This window comes from Syzygium oleosum, unplaced genomic scaffold (assembly GCF_021117445.2).
Source record: "Syzygium oleosum isolate NSW1041296 unplaced genomic scaffold, Sole_v2.1 Sole_v2.06, whole genome shotgun sequence".
Classification (NCBI taxonomy): Eukaryota; Viridiplantae; Streptophyta; class Magnoliopsida; order Myrtales; family Myrtaceae; genus Syzygium; species Syzygium oleosum.
In genome coordinates, this window is record NW_026607490.1 from 9,523,899 (window position 1) to 9,541,597 (window position 17,699).

The 17,699-nt window shown below is 41.0% G+C and overlaps 2 protein-coding genes and 1 pseudogene across 2 annotated transcripts; 1 reads left to right on the forward strand and 2 right to left on the reverse strand.

Moving 5' to 3' along the window:
• Positions 1-6,075: 6,075 nt before the first annotated feature.
• On the reverse strand, positions 6,076-8,605 carry LOC115665442 (beta-amyrin 16-alpha-hydroxylase CYP87D16-like; annotated as a pseudogene).
• An 885-nt stretch (positions 8,606-9,490) lies between these two features.
• Positions 9,491-10,455, forward strand: LOC130138498 (uncharacterized). Its single transcript, XM_056312720.1, has 3 exons — positions 9,491-9,498; positions 9,765-9,851; positions 10,121-10,455. The coding sequence occupies exons 1-3, from the start codon at positions 9,491-9,493 to the stop codon at positions 10,311-10,313; spliced, it is 288 nt and encodes a 95-aa protein (XP_056168695.1). The 3' UTR covers positions 10,314-10,455.
• A 217-nt stretch (positions 10,456-10,672) lies between these two features.
• On the reverse strand, positions 10,673-14,368 carry LOC115690108 (phosphoribosylformylglycinamidine cyclo-ligase, chloroplastic-like). Its single transcript, XM_056312690.1, has 9 exons — positions 14,103-14,368; positions 13,602-13,942; positions 12,555-12,649; positions 12,387-12,488; positions 12,249-12,308; positions 11,684-11,856; positions 11,503-11,605; positions 11,225-11,383; positions 10,673-11,055 (listed from the first exon to the last, which is right to left on the reverse strand). The coding sequence occupies exons 1-9, from the start codon at positions 14,351-14,353 to the stop codon at positions 10,891-10,893; spliced, it is 1,449 nt and encodes a 482-aa protein (XP_056168665.1). The 5' UTR covers positions 14,354-14,368; the 3' UTR covers positions 10,673-10,890.
• Positions 14,369-17,699: the final 3,331 nt, after the last annotated feature.

Consider the following 17,699-nt stretch of genomic DNA (forward strand, 5'->3'; position numbering starts at 1 on the left):
CCACCCCGCCGCCGCCAACGATCGGCGCCACGTGGCGGCGCGTGGGCTCTGCGATTGGTCGAGGGGAATCTCCGGACGAGGGGAATCGCCGGCGGAATCTCCTCCCCTTGGTGGATCGAAAATTTCCGATGTTGCACAACCAGACAATGCAACAATGGGACAGCGAGGTGTCCGAAGACGGCTTCGAATCTGAATTCGATGGGCTCGATGAAGCCTCGAACCTAATACGGGCACACGAATAGAGTTTTCGGAACGATAATCTTAATTCCGGCACGGATCAGTACATGTCTGTTCGGAATTTTGATATGAATTCGGTGAAGAAATCCGTTCAATTTGAACTTTTCTTACTCTAACCCTCCTAACACTATATGCTTTTAAGTAAATGTCCTCTAGCATATTAAGAAGTGATAAATCCTCTTGATATAGGCAATGACTATTGGTCTAAATCTTTTCTAATCATTCTAAAAAGAGGTGAGTTCTTATTCGATATGTTCATGCGATGAAGTTTTTGGATCAGGGGGAAAGGACTTGGGCCACCCCAGGCTAATGGATCTGGCCTACCAATTACACGTTTTTCTTCGCTCCTCTCAATGCCTTCCTATTATGCTTTTGAAATAGATCTTTCGTATTGTTTGATTTAAGTTTAATTGCTCGCCTTTAGTCATTTAAATAACTTTTACTGTACTTTGAAAGTTTGGCAACATGCTAAGTTCGTGCATGACAGCTATATAGCAAACCTTCAAATAGAGTGAAACAACTTCAAAGTCACGAGGCATGCACTTACTTTAACTTAGAGGTTATCGTAACTATAAGGTAAATGATAAAATTGCAAAAAATGGCAACACTCCTTTTCACCTGTTCTAACTATTTGCAAGAACATGGTCCAATGACTTTGGCCTAATAAGTAATATCATATTTAATTTAGTTCATGAATTATATGAAATTATTTAATGTTATTTATGAACTTGAATTAATGAAAAGATAGTATTTAATATTTTCATATAGTTTATGGATTAAATTGAACATGATATTACGCATTAAATCAAAATCTATGGACCATCTATATAAGTCCTTGAGAATAGTTAGAATGGGTGAAAAGGGGTGTTGTCATTTTTTGCAGTTTTATCATTTACCTTTAGTCACAATACCTGCTAAGTTAAAGTAAGTACGTTCCTTGTGACTTTTAAGTTTTTTCACCTTATTTGAAGGTGTGCTAATAGCTGTCATGCATGAACTTAGCATGTTGCCAAACTTTCAAGTACGGTAAAAGTTATTTAAGTGACTAAAGGCAAGCAACTAAACTTAAATGAGAATGATACGAAATATCAAATTCGAAAACACGATAGAAAGGCGTTGAGAGGAACGAAAACTAGAATATATACAAAAAATTCAGGGATCACATTGTAAATTAAGTTACAGTTTAAAGATCACATCGAATAAATTAAAAGTTCAAAAATCACATTGCATATTAGGTCAAAATTTAAGGATCGATTATGTCATTTTTCCTATATTTAATGGCAATGACCTTGAGGAATTTTGTCTGCCGGAATAAACTTAGCTTTTTCATTCACAGGCTAAAGTATTTTGCCAACGTGTTCACACATCATTTTGTCGGAAAGTGTCGAGCAGAAACCGAAACCCTGGCTCGGCACTATTTCAAAAGAAAAGCCCGATCCAAACCTTATGACCGCAGTTTCTAGTTCCTAGAGAAAGAGGATACTGTAGCTTCTAGTTGCTCTGCAGTCCACACGGAAAAAGACTGCTTCTTCCATTCCCAAATTTGGGTTCACCAACGTTTCCTAGTAATCCAACTCCTTATAGAAAGGTACATGCTGTCTGCTGCAAGCCTACACAGCTATTCATACTACTAGGGTTCTCCTTCTCAATTCCCCATGAGTGTTTGGTCAAGTCATGACAGTAAAAATCTCTTCAGGAGGAGGTGGTTCATCCCTTCTTTAATCACATACTCCTTCCAAAAAACACAGCATCACAGGCTCCACTTTTCCTGGTTGTATTGTGATTCCAAGCTGCACAGCACAAGTTCCCAGCTCAAAAGGCACCATTTCTTGGCCCGACCCGCAAAACCTTTTCGAATCTTTGTGATGATAGTTGTGTTAAAAGGAGGGTAAATCATGTGTGGCTCCATACGCTCGTTTCTTGAATGGACACATTACTGAATGTTTTGCTTTTTGCTCTTTTTGCTTAATGCTCCACCTAAAACCCAACTAACCCGAATGATGGTAGGGACTGGGATTTTGACGGGGTCGGATCAGTCCAAAACACCAAGTCACCTTCAGCTCGATCTAACCCCTTCACGACTTTTCACTGTACTTTTCACTGTACTTTGCTGCTTCCTACTTAAGAGCTTGCAGATATTGTTGCATGCACAGGCTAATCGAGGAGATCGAGGAAGAAGCAAAGGATACAGTCGTGGGACTGTACGACTGCATTTAAGCCTAACTTTTATTTAAAGTAAATATATATTCTTTTGTATGAATTAAAAGATAAGTCACAGCAAATGGACCTAGTGGCCTGACACTGTATAGTGTATAAGCCAAGACGGCAAAAGAGAAGACTTTTTTACTTTTTGGGTATGCTTGTGAAACTAGGTTAAGTGCCTTTCATGATTTTATCCACCTTGTAAAAATGGCAGCAGTATCTCTAGATCTTTTACATTGAAGCTGTTCCCTCGGGTATCAGGATAGATTAGAATATTCACATTGAAATATGTAAATTTTTTAAGCTAACTATAAAATTCTCGTAGTACCATGAGACTAGCAACTTCCTCTTGAACTTTACAAACTCTTGCGATTTCGGGACTTGACCATTGTTATGCTTAAACCAACAAATTCCACATATCGATAACCCTTTGGATGCAATAAGGTGAATTATGTTTCAGATTGGAAATATCGGGAGACATTTTCGTTTGCATCAATCATAGCGTTGCAAAGATTTTTACTTGCTCATGTTTGATTCGTCGTCGCACAACAAACATTTCGAAGCTACATGTGAAATTCAAATATCGCTGTTTATCACAGGTTAACAGAAGAACGAAACAAGTTTAGCAAATGGGATACTACCTCATCGTTTCGTTAACCTTTATTTGTTTTCTTATTGCTTACATTATAACTTCCTTGAAACGCTAGGAATTGCATTCGATTGCAAATTTTTAGTGAATTAGGCAACGACTGTTACCACACGTGCATATACGTGTATAGCCTAGGTCAATGTGGACTTTCATTTTTTCTTGATGTTTCCAACTCACCCTTTTTCCTGCAGAATTTGGAATGATTGAGTAGGAGTTTGAAAAATTTCTGACTTGGAAGGATCACTTTATTCTTGTCTATTTGATTAGAGCGGTCCTTTGGAACTTGAAATAGTCTTTGGACACCCGATTTTTGGGCGCCGCCCTGCTAGCACATTTTCTTTCCCCCTTAGTTTAATTTAATCTCAATTAATTAAGTGGGGGACAGCTTTTTGCCAAATTTGGGTTGACCACCCTTTTCTCGTCTTTAACTATTTATGGAAGGTACCTGCTAGGGCATTAGCCCCAGTTGCGGTAGGGGACCATTTCTTTGACTGTTATCCATGTGAACATATCGAAAAGAAGAGAATAGTACTAGTCTAAAGATGAACATGATGATGATTCGAGATCACTACTGACGGCTGATTTCACTTGCTTTTCACCTATATATATATATCATAAACATATATACTGCCTCACTTTACCAAAGGTGTATATTTGTTGTAGGTTTTGCCATTTCCTTTTCACACAGTACCCCCCCTCCCCCCTTTCTCACACATCAGAAAACACACCAAAGCTTTAACCACAATGACCAACGGATAGTCATCTAACATGCACGGTCGCCACAGGCGGCCGCTTGCCACCGCGACCGCCTGGACGCTCGGCCTGCCACCACCGACGTCTCGCAGTGGAACTTGGCCATCGTGTGAAGATCCCATCAAGAGGGCTCGTCCCTTTTCTGTCTCCGTCCTCCTTGACTCTTTTTCTCTCGTCGATAGCGGCATGCCACTGCCTAAATGGCCTCTCGATTCCAAGTGGGCCCGATGTTATGACCTCGCGAAGAATCGAGCCATCATGATATAATATGTGATCCGATTGTTTTAATCAATTTTCATTTCCTATTGTGCCATCTCTAAACACATCAAAGTGGTTTGGATGGGAATATGATAAATTGAGGTTGGTTTGGAGTGCTTTTATTTTTGTATTTTTTGCATTTGACTTTTTTCATACCATTAAGAATTCGATTTTCTTGTAAATATCGAATACCCGAAAGTTTTCAAAACACTCAAGTATTGACAGGTAGATACATCTAGATGATTTACCTTTGCTTTTTTTTCCTTTCGCCATCATATTATTCTCCTTAATCATTCTATAAAGTATGTATCTATGTCAAATAATTGTATTTCATTTGCGGGAAATAAAAAATAGGAATATACATAAAATCCTAGCCAGCAGAACTAAGTGAGGGCCCAAAAACGGCTATGGAGAATACAGGCCCAGAAGTATTGGGACAGAAAGGTTGAGCCCATTCTGAAAGGAATAGAATGGCCAAGCTTCAAAGAATCAATATCTGGTTAAAATCAGAAGAACATTTCATGTAAGAAGGACCAGTAAAAGGTGCCCTTGAAAGCAAACATTGGTACCATCTGAATTATTGTAAACAAAGTTTTTTGTTTATGTTTTTCCACGGCCCTGATGGGCAATCCTTCTCCGAGACTTGTGCTCTGTTTGTTTCGCGAATAATGAATAATTTAAAAAATATTTTTCTAAAAATAATCATTTATATCGCTCAAAATAATTAGTAAATAGAAATTTTTTTCATTATTGACAATAATTTATGTCTAAACATTTTCTTGGATAGTGAAAGTACTTTTCGTCCATTCATTTTTGCAAGCGATATAAACCATCGTTTTTCGAAAATATTTTTTAAATCATTCATTTTCATAAAACAAACGAAGCCGTGGAATCGGAGTTCGGCATGTTTCACCTTTCTGGACAGCTATCCATCCGGTCATATTGCAGATTGATGAGAAAATTATATCACTTAAGATTTTAGGATTCAATGAAACCAAATGGTGTTTATTTTCAGGATGTTGGTATCGGAAAGCGAAACAAACAAGTACCTAATTTTGAAAACTAACATAATTCATTTTGTATATTTAAGTTTAAGCATTTCCCTTTTTTTCCTACATTCAGCTTCATAAAATAAGTTCTTTTTGAGTATTTGGGCACAGATTTAGGTCCAACAAGCTTATAAAAATACTAAAAATGTCAACATCCTCAAGATTATAGGTGACAATACTTATATGCTAACACAGATAAAAATAAGATGTAGCAATGCCAACATATACCTACAAAACACTTATACCAAGGTATGCCCTATGTAAAGCGCGGGCTTATAACTAGCATAAAATATTTAAGAGGTAACCTCTTAACCACTAAACTATAGCCTACCTCACCAACGGCAGGGAGCTTTCGCCTTTGACGAGGCCTGTCCTCATCTTATGGGGCGGGCTTCAAGGATGCGTTCCTTAATTTAGCATGCCGATGCCTGCACGCCTAGCACCTCCAATTACCTTTGTATCTTTGTATTCCCTAGGGAGAGAGAATAGTTTCTGAAAGTTTTACATCCCGGTGATTCCGAGATTAAGACGAGAATCGAGATTGAGCCTTTTAAAAATATGCTCATATGCGAAAACACTTATATTAAGGTATGCTCTATGCAAAGTATGGCTCGTAACTAGCATAAAATAATTACTAGAAACATGACCCGCGCTCAACGAAAAAATTCATCTTGAGGGATCCCAAATTTCAATATGAATAGTAGGCAAAGTTTTTCGATAAGGGCATTTTACAAAATTTATGGCAAAACTATATAACGAATCCCGTCACTTTATTTTTACTACCAAAAAAAAAGGAGATTGGAATGTCAAAATTTTACTTTTTAAAGAAACCGATTGTATATATTGGGAGGTTTGAAAGTACATGGCCTGAATTATTTCTCTCATAAGAACAAAGTTGAGATCACACCAGACAGCAAGAACAAATTTTCACTTCTGTCTCTCCATGATCTTGATGTGCAAGCCATCGCCGAGGCTCAGGATCGGGTTCCGTCGAATTTCGCCTTTCTTCACATTCGTCCATCTGATCAGGTTGCAAAAGAAGAGAAACTTTCAGGAATCGTGTGGCTTTAGATTGCTTAACTCACGTACCTAGAGCCGCATGATCTTTTGCGGGCCGTTGGTATCGAATAGGGTAAGGCGAGTACCTATATTTCATGACCAGAACATGGAGAAATGTCGACAGAAAGGCCCTCGCGTACTCCGCTCCGGCACACTGCTTCATCCCCGATCCGAAAGGCATGAAGTTCTTCAGCATCACATCTGAATCGTATTCCTGGAATTGAAAAAGGCGGAACTACTGTCAAATGTACCAAGTTTGATGGAGCTCAAATTGAAACCGATCACGGCGACATTGCACGAGGGTTTTCTATTCACAATTCACCTTCCAGCGCCATGGGTTGAACGTAAGAGGGTCTTTTTACGTCTCGGGATTCAAGTGAAGAGCGGAAGTTGCTATCAATACTCCCCAGCGCTCGGGAATTGTGTATCCTGCAAGAACTCTAATCGTCATATAGTGCTAGATCTGAATCTGCAGTTTGACAACCAGTCGATATTGTCATTTTCATTCGATGCAAGTACAAAGCAACATGAATTGAATGTCATGTGGAGATAAATTACCGTTCCATTCCACTTCGGTTTTCGTCCTCCGAAACAATCCCGGCGAGATGTTTCCCAACCTTAAGGATTCATGGATCACCTGTTTGTTGAACAGCAATGGTTCAGCAAGACTGTACTGTTTTACTGATTGTACTGAAGAACCATGACCATTTAGCTAGGGGGCATACTTGAGAAGAGTAAAAGGAATTGATTTGTATTCCTTCCATGTGATCGGGGAGCTCGAAGTTTCTCTTTGCTTTGTTATCGACTCGTGCTCGTCCTGGAAAAGTGCACAAATAAAATAAACTGGGCAAAGATTTTCGTAAGATGCCGTCATGCATATTTAATGTTGTTATATTTCGTCGGTCCGCCCATGATGAGCGTGTCCAAGGGATACCATTTGCTCTAATTATAAGTGTGTCTGAAAGACACCTTTTGAAGAAGTACGAGGGGAGTTTCTTAAGGGAAGATAACTTCCTCATAATGAACAATGAATAAGAGATAATTAGAACTCTCTCTCCCTCTCGACGCATAAGGATTCCGTATCTACGTTGAGAAGACAATCGACATTAACGCTGTGGAACGAGAATACTTTCCTTGTGATTGTATTTGGACCAACGTGAAGTAGAATCGTTCATCGTTTGCTGGTGATTTAACGTACGATCCTGGAAATTTTGTTCGTAGTGCATCGAACAGGTTAGTCGATTCTCCCGACACTCGCTTCCAACATTGGTATCAGAGCCAGGTTATGATCTCTGCCTTGTTTTTCCGTTGAATTTTTTTGCTTGTTATTTGATATGGGGATCGAGAGAATTCATATTGTCTGGATGTTCATTGCTCGGAAATTGCAACATGAATCGTCGAAAATGAAATCGAACGCGACGAACGGGTTTTGGAGGATGAACGCCGTTCTTTTTGACCCTGTATCGAATATTTATTTTCAGTAAAAAATGAGATATTAATATACAGAGTTGAAGAACTCGTCGAGATGAGCAGAATGGCGGGTCGAACGCCGCCGGAAGACGCCCACACGCGCGGCCAGAAGCCGCGGCGCGTGGGAGCCACGCGCCCTAAGCGCTGGCGCTGCTAGCGCGTGAAAGCCACACACGCGTCGGTCCGAAGTTGGGCTTAAGAAAAAGAAAATGATCGGAACTAGGGCTGATGGGTTGGGCTAGATTGGTCCGATATATATATACTTTATTTATTTTAATTTTAGTTTTATCTCTCTTTTGCACTAACTTGGCCCATTTACTAATCAAGCCTGAATTAATCGCGGCGGGGCAAAATTAGGTGTCAACAGAAAATCATACAAAAGAAAAAAAAACAGAGAAGAATTTTCTGACAAAATAAAGGCTCGGTAGTTTCCAAAATATAAAACGCGATTAATTGCGTATACTACAAAAATTATCAATATATTGAAAATGTAAAGTTTGCTCGATTGATTGTTTTACCGGTGCCCTTAGGGGGGCACTCGTCGACACGATACTGATAGTGAAAAAATTGCTCTTTGGCGACTCTTTAAAGAGCCGAGGATCAAGTGATTAATCCCTAAGCATAGATACGGCATATGATGCACTCAAATAAATGACTTTCACTTGGAGTAACCTTGAGAGCACGCTGGAGACCCTGTCGGCGAAATTTATCCGACGCATGTGAACTGGCTGTTATCAAGATCAATCGAGTCGAAGAATTTCGATATCTCGCATGAGAAGAAGAGGAAAGAGTAACGAAGGGACTTCTAACAGCAAAGTACAGCTAACAGCGTGTTGCTCGCAAGATCCCACCGCCCACCATTTACGTCCCCACACCAAACCACTCTTTCTCTCCACAACACCGCGTGCCACGCAGAATTCCCATCCATATATATAAGGGTTAATACCATGAAAAATCCTAAACTGGTACACTTGTGACACATTTACCCCAAACTATTTTTTTGACCATAAAAAACCCCAAACTGGTACACCTATGACAATTTTACCCCGAACATACCACAAAAAACCCCAAACTGGTACACATGTGACAATTTTACCCTAACTAATTTTTAATATTATTTTTTTATTTTTTTGAATTTTTTTCTTTTCTTTTTTTTTCTTCACTTCAACCTCTGGCCGGTCGCCGGTTCGGCGACCGGCCAGAGGCGAAATCCGGCGAGGGCCGCCCTCACTCGACTAGGCAAGGGCGACCCTCGCCGGATCTAGCGAGGGCGGCCCTCGCCGGCGTCGGGCGAGGGCCGTCCCCGCCTAACGCCGACGAGGGCCGCCCTCGCCTCGGGACGCCGACGAGGGCCGCCTCGCCCGACTCGGGGCGAGGGCCGTCCTCGCCAAGGCGGGGCCGAGGCGGCCCTCGCTTCTTGCTCCGGGCAAAGAGATGCCCTCGCCTGACGCCGGCGAGGGCAACCTCGCCGACGCAGCGAGGGTCGCCCTCGCCCAGATCCGGCGAGGCGGCCTCGCCCGACGCCGGCGAGGACGGCCTCGCCCGATGTAGGCGAGGGCAACCCTTGCCCGATACCGGCGAGGACGGCCCTCGTCCGACGCCGGCGAGGGCAGCCCTTGCCGGCTTCCGCCTCTGGCCGGTCGCCGGACCGGCGACCGGCCAGAGGTTGAAGATAAAGAAAAAAAAAATAAAAGGAAAAAAATAAAAATTCTAAAAAAAATAAAATAATAAAATTAAAATTTTAATTCGAGTAAAATTGTTACATATGTACTGGGTTTGGGTTTTTTGTGGTAAGTTCAGTAAAATTGTCACGATGTACAGGTTGGGGTTTTTATGGTCAAAAAAATAGTTCGGGGTAAAATTGTCACAGGTGTACTAGTTTGGGATTTTTTATGGTCAAAAAAATAGTTTGGGGTAAATGTGTCACAAGTGTACCAGTTTAGGGTTTTTCGTGGTATTAACCCTATATATAAACACTTACTATGACTCCGCTCATTCGCTCAGATCATCCTAAACATAAAGAGCTCTGCACACACTCTTTTCATCTTCTCTCATTCATCTTTTGCAACTGCGGTACTTTCTCAAAGCAACACTACTCAAGTGGAGAGTCAAAAAATGCTGAGGAAGTCGTCTAGTGCTTCTCGCAGCGCGTGGAGCCTCTTGCGCACAGCGCTGCTCTAGGCGGGGGCGTTCAAGTTGCAGCTCCACCTTGTGCCCAAGTTCCTCAAGACAATCGACCAGGCGATGCCGTGCAGCCACATCTGGTATGGAGAGCGCGAGCTCTCCTTCGAGAAGACCCTGGTTGTCCACGTGAGGATGCAACATCCGGGGTCGATGCTGTTTCACTTGCCACACATCCCGTGCATAAAACCCTCAAGTCGATTTCGATCCGGAGTTTGACGATGACGACCAGCTATGCTACGGGTACGACGCGGTGAGGAAGAGCTTCCTCAAAAATGGAGGCGAAGAGGAAACTCGTTTTGACGAGGAGGAGGATGGAAGAATGGAAATTGAGGAAGAGCAAGGGATTGACACGAGCAGAGGAGTTCATAGCCAAGATCTACGAACAGATGAAGCTGCAAAGGCAAATTTCATACCTTCAGTACAATGAGATGCTAAACCGAAGTGCGAGCTAATCCCCGCTCAGCATTAATGATTTTTGCACCAAATTCCATTATTGTCAATGCATTTTTGTAGAGTCGCGGCACTTTGTAAATAGTGCAAAGTTCACGAAAGTTTTGTTCATTCTTTTCTACAGCTTTTTTCCACAAAATTGCAGAGTCCCATATGACTAAGTTGCCTGATTGGTATGTGACTAATTTCTATGCTAAGAGGAAAACAACCAGAACGACTCAAATGTCATAGCATATGATGCAAATAGAGAGAACTTCAGGGAAAAAATCATTCTGCATCAGCTAAGTAACTCTTCTGCAGGTTTTGTACATGCTCTTTGGGTTCCAACCCCCAAGGCATTCAAAAAAATTACTGCATCATGTAAAGATCAAAATTCAGCTCGAGAATTAAAATTGATTTGAAAAGATTCAGCACAACTACAATTCCCCTCTTACCAAAACCAGAGTTTCCTTGATCTTTTCACAAGTCAATCATGCACATCTAGTAGGGAAAAAAAGGGCCTTACATCAATGTATAACTCATTCACTATAATACAATGATGAAAAATACAATATATCTTAGAAGGGTACAGAATTTTTCTTAGCAGTACCTCACCCCTTCGCCGTTAACCACATCACCAATGCGATATGCCGTTATCTCATTATCGCCCAGCATCCGAAGGGCAGCTTCAGGGCTAACCACCAAAACCATCCCAATGCCCATATTGAAGGTCCGCCTCATCTCAGAATCTTCTATGTTTCCCACCTAATAGAGGAGAAGAAATCACTAAACCACATAAGCATGTATTCAACCTTCTAAGTTACTAAGAAGAGCTAGCAATAGCTTGACTACATTCTACGATATCATATACAATGCTTGAGCAGGCTCTTTCCCTTAACCTAAGATTCCAGCCTAGAACAAAACGGAAACCAACCTCTTGAATCCACTTAAACAGTGGAGGAACCACCCAGGAGTCGCCATAGATGGTGGCACCAAGGCCTTTTGGGAATACACGCGGTATGTTATCGGTAAACCCACCACCAGTAATGTGGGCTAATCCTTTGATACCTCCCTTGTTGATAAGGTTAAGAACCTGTACATCAACAACAGCTATGATTAGGGTGGTAATTGGCTCATATATTTTGCTTTAGTCTTAATACTCCAGCTACATTTTTGAGGAAATATATCAGAGAGTGAAAGAAAGAGAGATACCTGATTGACATAAATAACAGTAGGAGCCATCAAAGCTTCACCTACCGTCACAGCTTCACCAGGAAGCTGGTCTGTCAAGGAAAGACCACTTCGGGCCAAAACTCTGGAAAAGAAATTAGCAAATTAAGATCATAGAATGAGAGGGCACTCGTGAGCATACTTGGGTCAAGATGAAACTAACCTTCTGACAAGAGAGAAACCGTTCGAATGCACCCCACTTGACGGCAAGCCAATGAGCACATCACCAGCAACAATGTCTTTTCCATCTATAACTGAATCCTTCTTCACTATGCCAACAGCAAAGCCGCTGAGATCGTATTCACCTTCCGCATAGAAATCGGGCATTTCTGCAGTCTGGATGGCACATTGACTATGTTAGTTTCATACAGCATCGAAAATCAAGTAATCATGCAGTTTCAAACACCCTTTCTGTAAGTCAACAATTTTTTCTTTATTTTTGCGTGGCACACAATGAAGAAAAGATACAACAAACCCTTCCAAGGAGACAGAACGCCAAATTACATAGTAGCGAAAGCCAACAGGAACAACAGCTCTCTTTTCACCAAAACAAGAACAACAGCTCAATAGTGAAATCTATTGGACTACTTAATTGCTTAAGTCCTACAATCTCCCACTTCGCCCTTGAAATTGCTTAGCTGCTGAAAAGAAGTGACCTCCAAATTCCGACCAAAGGTGTCTAGGATTACAATTAGTAGCATAAAATGAAACATAAAGCATGCAATTACCTCTCCTCCTAAAAGAGCACAATCAGCTTGCCGACAGCCATCCACAATGCCCTTTATAACCTGCATAAACTCTGTATTAACTCAAGTAAACTTAAACAGCTCTAGGATTCAGCTATGATATACAAGATCAGCTGCTACCTTTTCAGCAAGGTCAACATCAAGATGGCTCGTCGCAAAGTAATCAAGGAAAAACAAAGGTTTTGCTCCTGAAGTAACAATGTCGTTAACACTCATCGCGACCTAAAATAAGAGTGTTAGACACACAAAAATAGCTTGTAAGAGATCATCATCTTTTCCGGTCAATACCAAGTCGATTCCAATCGTTTCATGGATCCCAGTTTCGAATGCAAGTTTCAATTTAGTCCCAACACCATCTGTACCAGCTACAAGGTACGAATCCCCTGCTCATGAAAAACTAATTATTAACTAGTAAAAAACCTACATGCAAATACACATTATCTTGAAACAACTGCCATCCAAGTTTAACCACAACAAAAACAAGCTCAACAAGAATACGCAATTGAGAGTCTAAGTAAAATCTATGCCTCAGAACAAATTAATTACAATGAGAAGCATAAACATGTTCATGAACCGGCTGTTCTAAGACCAGTTTATTCAGAAACAAGGAACTAAGTACAAATTATTAAACAGTTGGGACATTCAATCATTGAATTAGATAATTTAGAATTATCTTTCATGGCGTAGATACGGCTGAAGTGAGGTATATCCTCATGTGTGCTCGGAAGCCTCCGTGAAAAGAAGTACAAATGGGGATAACCACTCGAGTGTGTAGAAACTAAGGACTTCCTCTACCACAACTGATGTACTATCCAGCTAGCATATAACGTCAAGTTTTCTATATGTCCTTTCTTTCCTGATGGAGGGAGAGCCCAAGATAATTTTCTGTTCCGCTTAACCAGCCAATGGCAATCAAGGAATTCCAGAAACCAGTAATCTTATTGCTTATGACAGAAAAATTATAACCATTTAACATGTTCTGAACTTCGTGCGCCTACATTCCATAATAAAAATAATTGAAGCCGAAATGCTCTACTTACAACCACAAATGGCACCATTAGTCTGTACAAGCTTCAAATGAACTTTATATAAATAACAACATCTAATCAAATTTTTCCTGCCATGATCTAGCACATAGCATTCTTTCAAAGGAGTTCAACCCGGTCATAACTATTCTCCTTGAGCTGGAACATCAATTGGAGTTTACCACAATACATAACGGATTGCCTTGTTCTGCCAATTAGAGTTTAACTAAACTTCTCACCAACAGAAAAAAGAAGAAGAAAGAATCTAACTAAACAAGCATCAAAAGTATAAAGGTCTAGGATATCATACCAAGAGGGAAAAGACCTCCAAAGCCTCCAATTCCAGGGGCCATTTTCGCAATTCTCCTAACAAGCTCTGAACCAGCATCTATATCCACACCGGCATCCTTGTATGTAAGACTTTCAGCCATTTTTGCACTTATGCTATACTTCCTAAAAATATTCTTTGCGCGTGCTCTAGCTTGTGTTCCTACATAATTCATTGGTAGCAGCAGAAACTTCCTTGAGGTTAAGTCTAAGGGAATCTTGCATTGATAAGAACCAGACATATGCGGATTCCGACTAAAAGGTCCCGTGGAGATCACAAGAGATTTTAACAACTCGGTTTTGGTTCCAATACTTGGAATCATGCTGGAAACACGAAAGAGGCAAATCATTACTTTCGAAGTATGGGGAAAAAGAATGACGGATCAATATCATGCACCCACTAAAGAAATTTAAAACAGGATCAGTTCACAATCAGAGAATTCATGTACCACAATTCGTAGGAAAAGAGAAAGAATACACTTACTCAAATCTAAAAAAGAAAAATTGAATGGACAAATATACATGATAAAATAAAATCTCGCAATATCTGTAATTGCACCCACAAAAGCCAAAAGAAAAACTGCGAATATGTGTGCACATGTGACAATCTATCAGTTTCATTGTGATAAAAGAAATTGATGATGCACTAATGGACGACATATATTTACAATTGCAGTAACTGCAAAAGCTTGAAAGTGAAAAAGCTATTACCAAGTTTTCCCTCTGAGTCTCCATCCTCTCAATCAAACAAATATAAGAACAATATCAGTTCCACGTAAACCAATCAACCAGAGATACTTATCCTTGTGTGTCCCCCAAGTAAATTGTCCTATACACCATTCCAATTGTTCCTTCCATGCTTTCTTATTTACCCTTGGGGATCTTCAATGAATTATCTTTGAAGCCATTGCCCTTATAAAACCTATGTAGCACCGACACCGACACGCGACACGACACGCGACACGTCATTTCTCAAAAAATAAAGAATTCCGACACGTTCGGACACGTTTATTAAATATATATTTTTATATATACATAACAAATTATCATTTTTAATTCAAATCTACAAATAAATAAATAATACAAAAAGAGCCTAGAAAATCCACCATTACCCGATTTTTCGTTTAGTCTTGATTTTGATAGAATACAGGTAATTTATTAACTGTTCTCAGATCGTTTTGGTTTGCCGTGTCTGTAATAAAATTAAATCTGCCCTAAAAATTTTGCAATATGCCTAGTCAAGAGGATGATCTAGCACTCTCGACGTCTTCCTTCTTCCCCCCTCCCCCCTCTTCCTTCTTCCCCCGCGACCCACCCGCGACCCACCCACCCTTCCCCCTTCCTTCTTCCCCCCACCCTCCCCCACAAGACAAATGATAAAAAAACCAGAGCCCCGTGACCAGGCAATCAGCAGAAACAGAGAGAGGGCATTCAGAAGAAACAGAGAGAGAGAGGTGTACGCGTTAGGCTGTTACTCGGCTGCAGCGGCGACCGGCGACCGGCGTGGAGAGAGCCTCGCGCGGTGGATTGGTGGTCGACAGAAAGAAGAGAGTTTGAGTGGGAGGTCGTGGTCGAGTGAAGAAGACAGAGGAAACGAAGACCTAGCTTCTGTTTAAGCCATTTTTCTTCTACTTTTATTTTTTCTCTCTTTTTTTTTAAATCTTTTTTGTAAATTTACATTTTGACCCCTAATTTTTTGAAAATTTATAAAATGGACCCGTGCGTGTCGGAATCACGTGTCATGATTCCGGGCTCGCGTGTCGGGAGCGTGTCCGGAGTGTTGACCGCGTATCGAAAATTCGACACCGCGTTGATCGCGTGTCGGAGAGTGTCGGCGTGTCCGACGTGCGTGTCGGTGCTACATAGTGTAATAAAACATGGAAATCATCTTCTTGTAAGAAAACTTCATTGAAAGTCTTTCTTTCCCTTTATCATTTGGGGTTTCAAGAACTAAACGCAGACGTAGATTCCGGACCCCAAATGCAACGCTCTTCTGCGCAAACTAAAAACTTGTCTTAGAAGGCTAACTGCAGCTGCTAATTACAATCAAGGATAGACATATGGCTTTGATTAACCACGGAATATACAGATACCAGCTGAAATGAACTTGAAGGTGTTAGCTATCTCTCCCAACACTTAGGTACATAAATAGAGAATCATTAGATACTGGTTAGATCAACCCTGCTTAGGCCGACCGAAATTATGGGTCCAATCAAGTTCGTGTCTTTTGGCGATGGGGGACATTTTCCGGGTTATTGGTTAAATCCATTTGGGAACTTCTTTGGGTAATTTAACTGAAAAACTCAATATTTTAACATCAAAGCTGAAACCAACAGAGTTCCTTCATTATTCTCTTTTTTTTTTTTCCTTTTTGGGGGGCTCACCAACACCAACAGACTTTTTTTTTTTAGTCGGTTCTACTCTATCTTTCACTCACGATACACATTCAGACTTGCGCCCCGCCTCTTGCAGGGCGTGGGCGTCGAAATCCACACTTAAACTACGCGGCCCCACCCATACCCCCTGCGAAGGTGGAGATTCGAACTCTCCACCTCCCACTTCTCAAGTGAGAAGGGTGGCCACTGGGGTAAACCCCCAGTGGTTACCAACACCAACAGACTTAATTCCGTTCAAAACCTCGCTTCACGACATAAACCCATTTCACCGCTGACATGACAAAAGAGCATCGAAATTTACAAAAAAAAGTTCACATTAACCCATCAGAATGCACACTCCACCCAACAACATCCCCCGATTCAAAAGAGAAAAAACCCGAACCCGAGCCTCTAACAACTCATTCCCATCAACTTCTGCGTTTCAATCTATGAGAACTCAATCGATTTTTCCCAGGTGCCTCACTTCGCCGGCGCCCCGAAGCTACGCTGGAAAGCGCGCGATGCAACAACAGAGATAGCAAGCGGAGGACCATCAAGCCCAGGAATTCCAATCGAATTACCTTCCCAAGCGAGAGAGCGAGACCGCCGACAGACCAAGTTGTCCGAGGCGAGATTCTTGCAACGCCGGACCGATAGAATCCTGCGACTTTGCCACTAGAGAGAGAGAGAGAGAGAGAGAGAGAGAGAGAGAGAGAGAGAGAGAGAGAGAGTGTGTGTGTGTGTGTGTGTGTGTTGAAATCTGCTTTTTTTTCTCCTCGTAGGGTTTAAGCGGGGGGAGGGTGGGCGGAAAATAATAAGAACGGAAAATGAGAGAACCTTGGCCCGACCCGGAGATTTCGGACTTGGGGTTCTCGGCCCGGACCGATATGGATCGGGCCATTTCGGGCCGGTGAAGCCCAAATGGCTTCAACTGGTCTGAATTCCAAATATTGTTTAGGCCCGGCGACCTGGCCCAAGCCGAACCGGGCTCGGTAATTAGGGTCGGGCCAGATTTTTGTTGGGCTCTGTGTTTTTCGGCTCACTCCCGAGTCATTGGACATGCACTTTGTATGATGAAATTGAGTCGAGCGATTTTTTCGGTGAATTTGGTTCGGCATTTGTGAGAGGCTTTGGGGAAATGCAAAGCTGTTTAGTCTAAGGGTGCGTTTGGTTAAGCATTTCTAAGGGACTTTTGGGAAAATGTAAAGCAATTTAGCCTAAAGGGTTTTGGGGAAATGCAAAGATTGCTTAGTAAATTCTGCTTTGAGAAGCAACTCTGAGAGAAAAGCTGTTTAGTGAAAACACATTTGAAAAGTCCCTTTGAGTTTTTAATTTATGCTTTTTAATTGGTTTAAAATTGAAAAAAAAATGTATGTAACTTTTTAAATTTAAATATTGACAACATATCTTGTAAACAATTTTATTAAAAAAATAAAAAAAATTCAAATGGAAAAGATTCATATCAAAGTGATCTCTTCTTTCTCAATTAAAAAAAATAATACTTTCATTATAATAAACATGGTAACATATGCATCAACGAAAGAAATTCATTATCCTTAAAAAATTACAAACATCCTTAAATATTTCCTAAACTTATAATTATTTGATCACATAAACATGCCATGTCAGAAGCAGAGTCATCATTTGAAGCACTACCCTCCTCATTTACATCATCAGTATATAAATTGGGATCCAAATCTACTTCT

What these genes read in the sequence shown, in the direction of transcription:
- LOC130138498 (XM_056312720.1), top strand. An exon ending in AGCCTCTTGCGCACAGCGCT is followed by an intron (nt 9,852 to 10,120) that starts GCTCTAGGCGGG and finishes GCGGTGAGGAAG; the next exon opens with AGCTTCCTCAAAAATGGAGG.
- LOC115690108 (XM_056312690.1), bottom strand. Translation starts at nt 14,353, where the DNA reads ATGGAGACTCAGAGGGAAAACTTGGTAATAGCTTTTTCACTTTCAAGC. An exon ending in AAACGATTGGAATCGACTTG is followed by an intron (nt 12,489 to 12,554) that starts GTATTGACCGGA and finishes CTCTTATTTTAG; the next exon opens with GTCGCGATGAGTGTTAACGA. An exon ending in ATGTTGACCTTGCTGAAAAG is followed by an intron (nt 12,309 to 12,386) that starts GTAGCAGCTGAT and finishes GAGTTTATGCAG; the next exon opens with GTTATAAAGGGCATTGTGGA.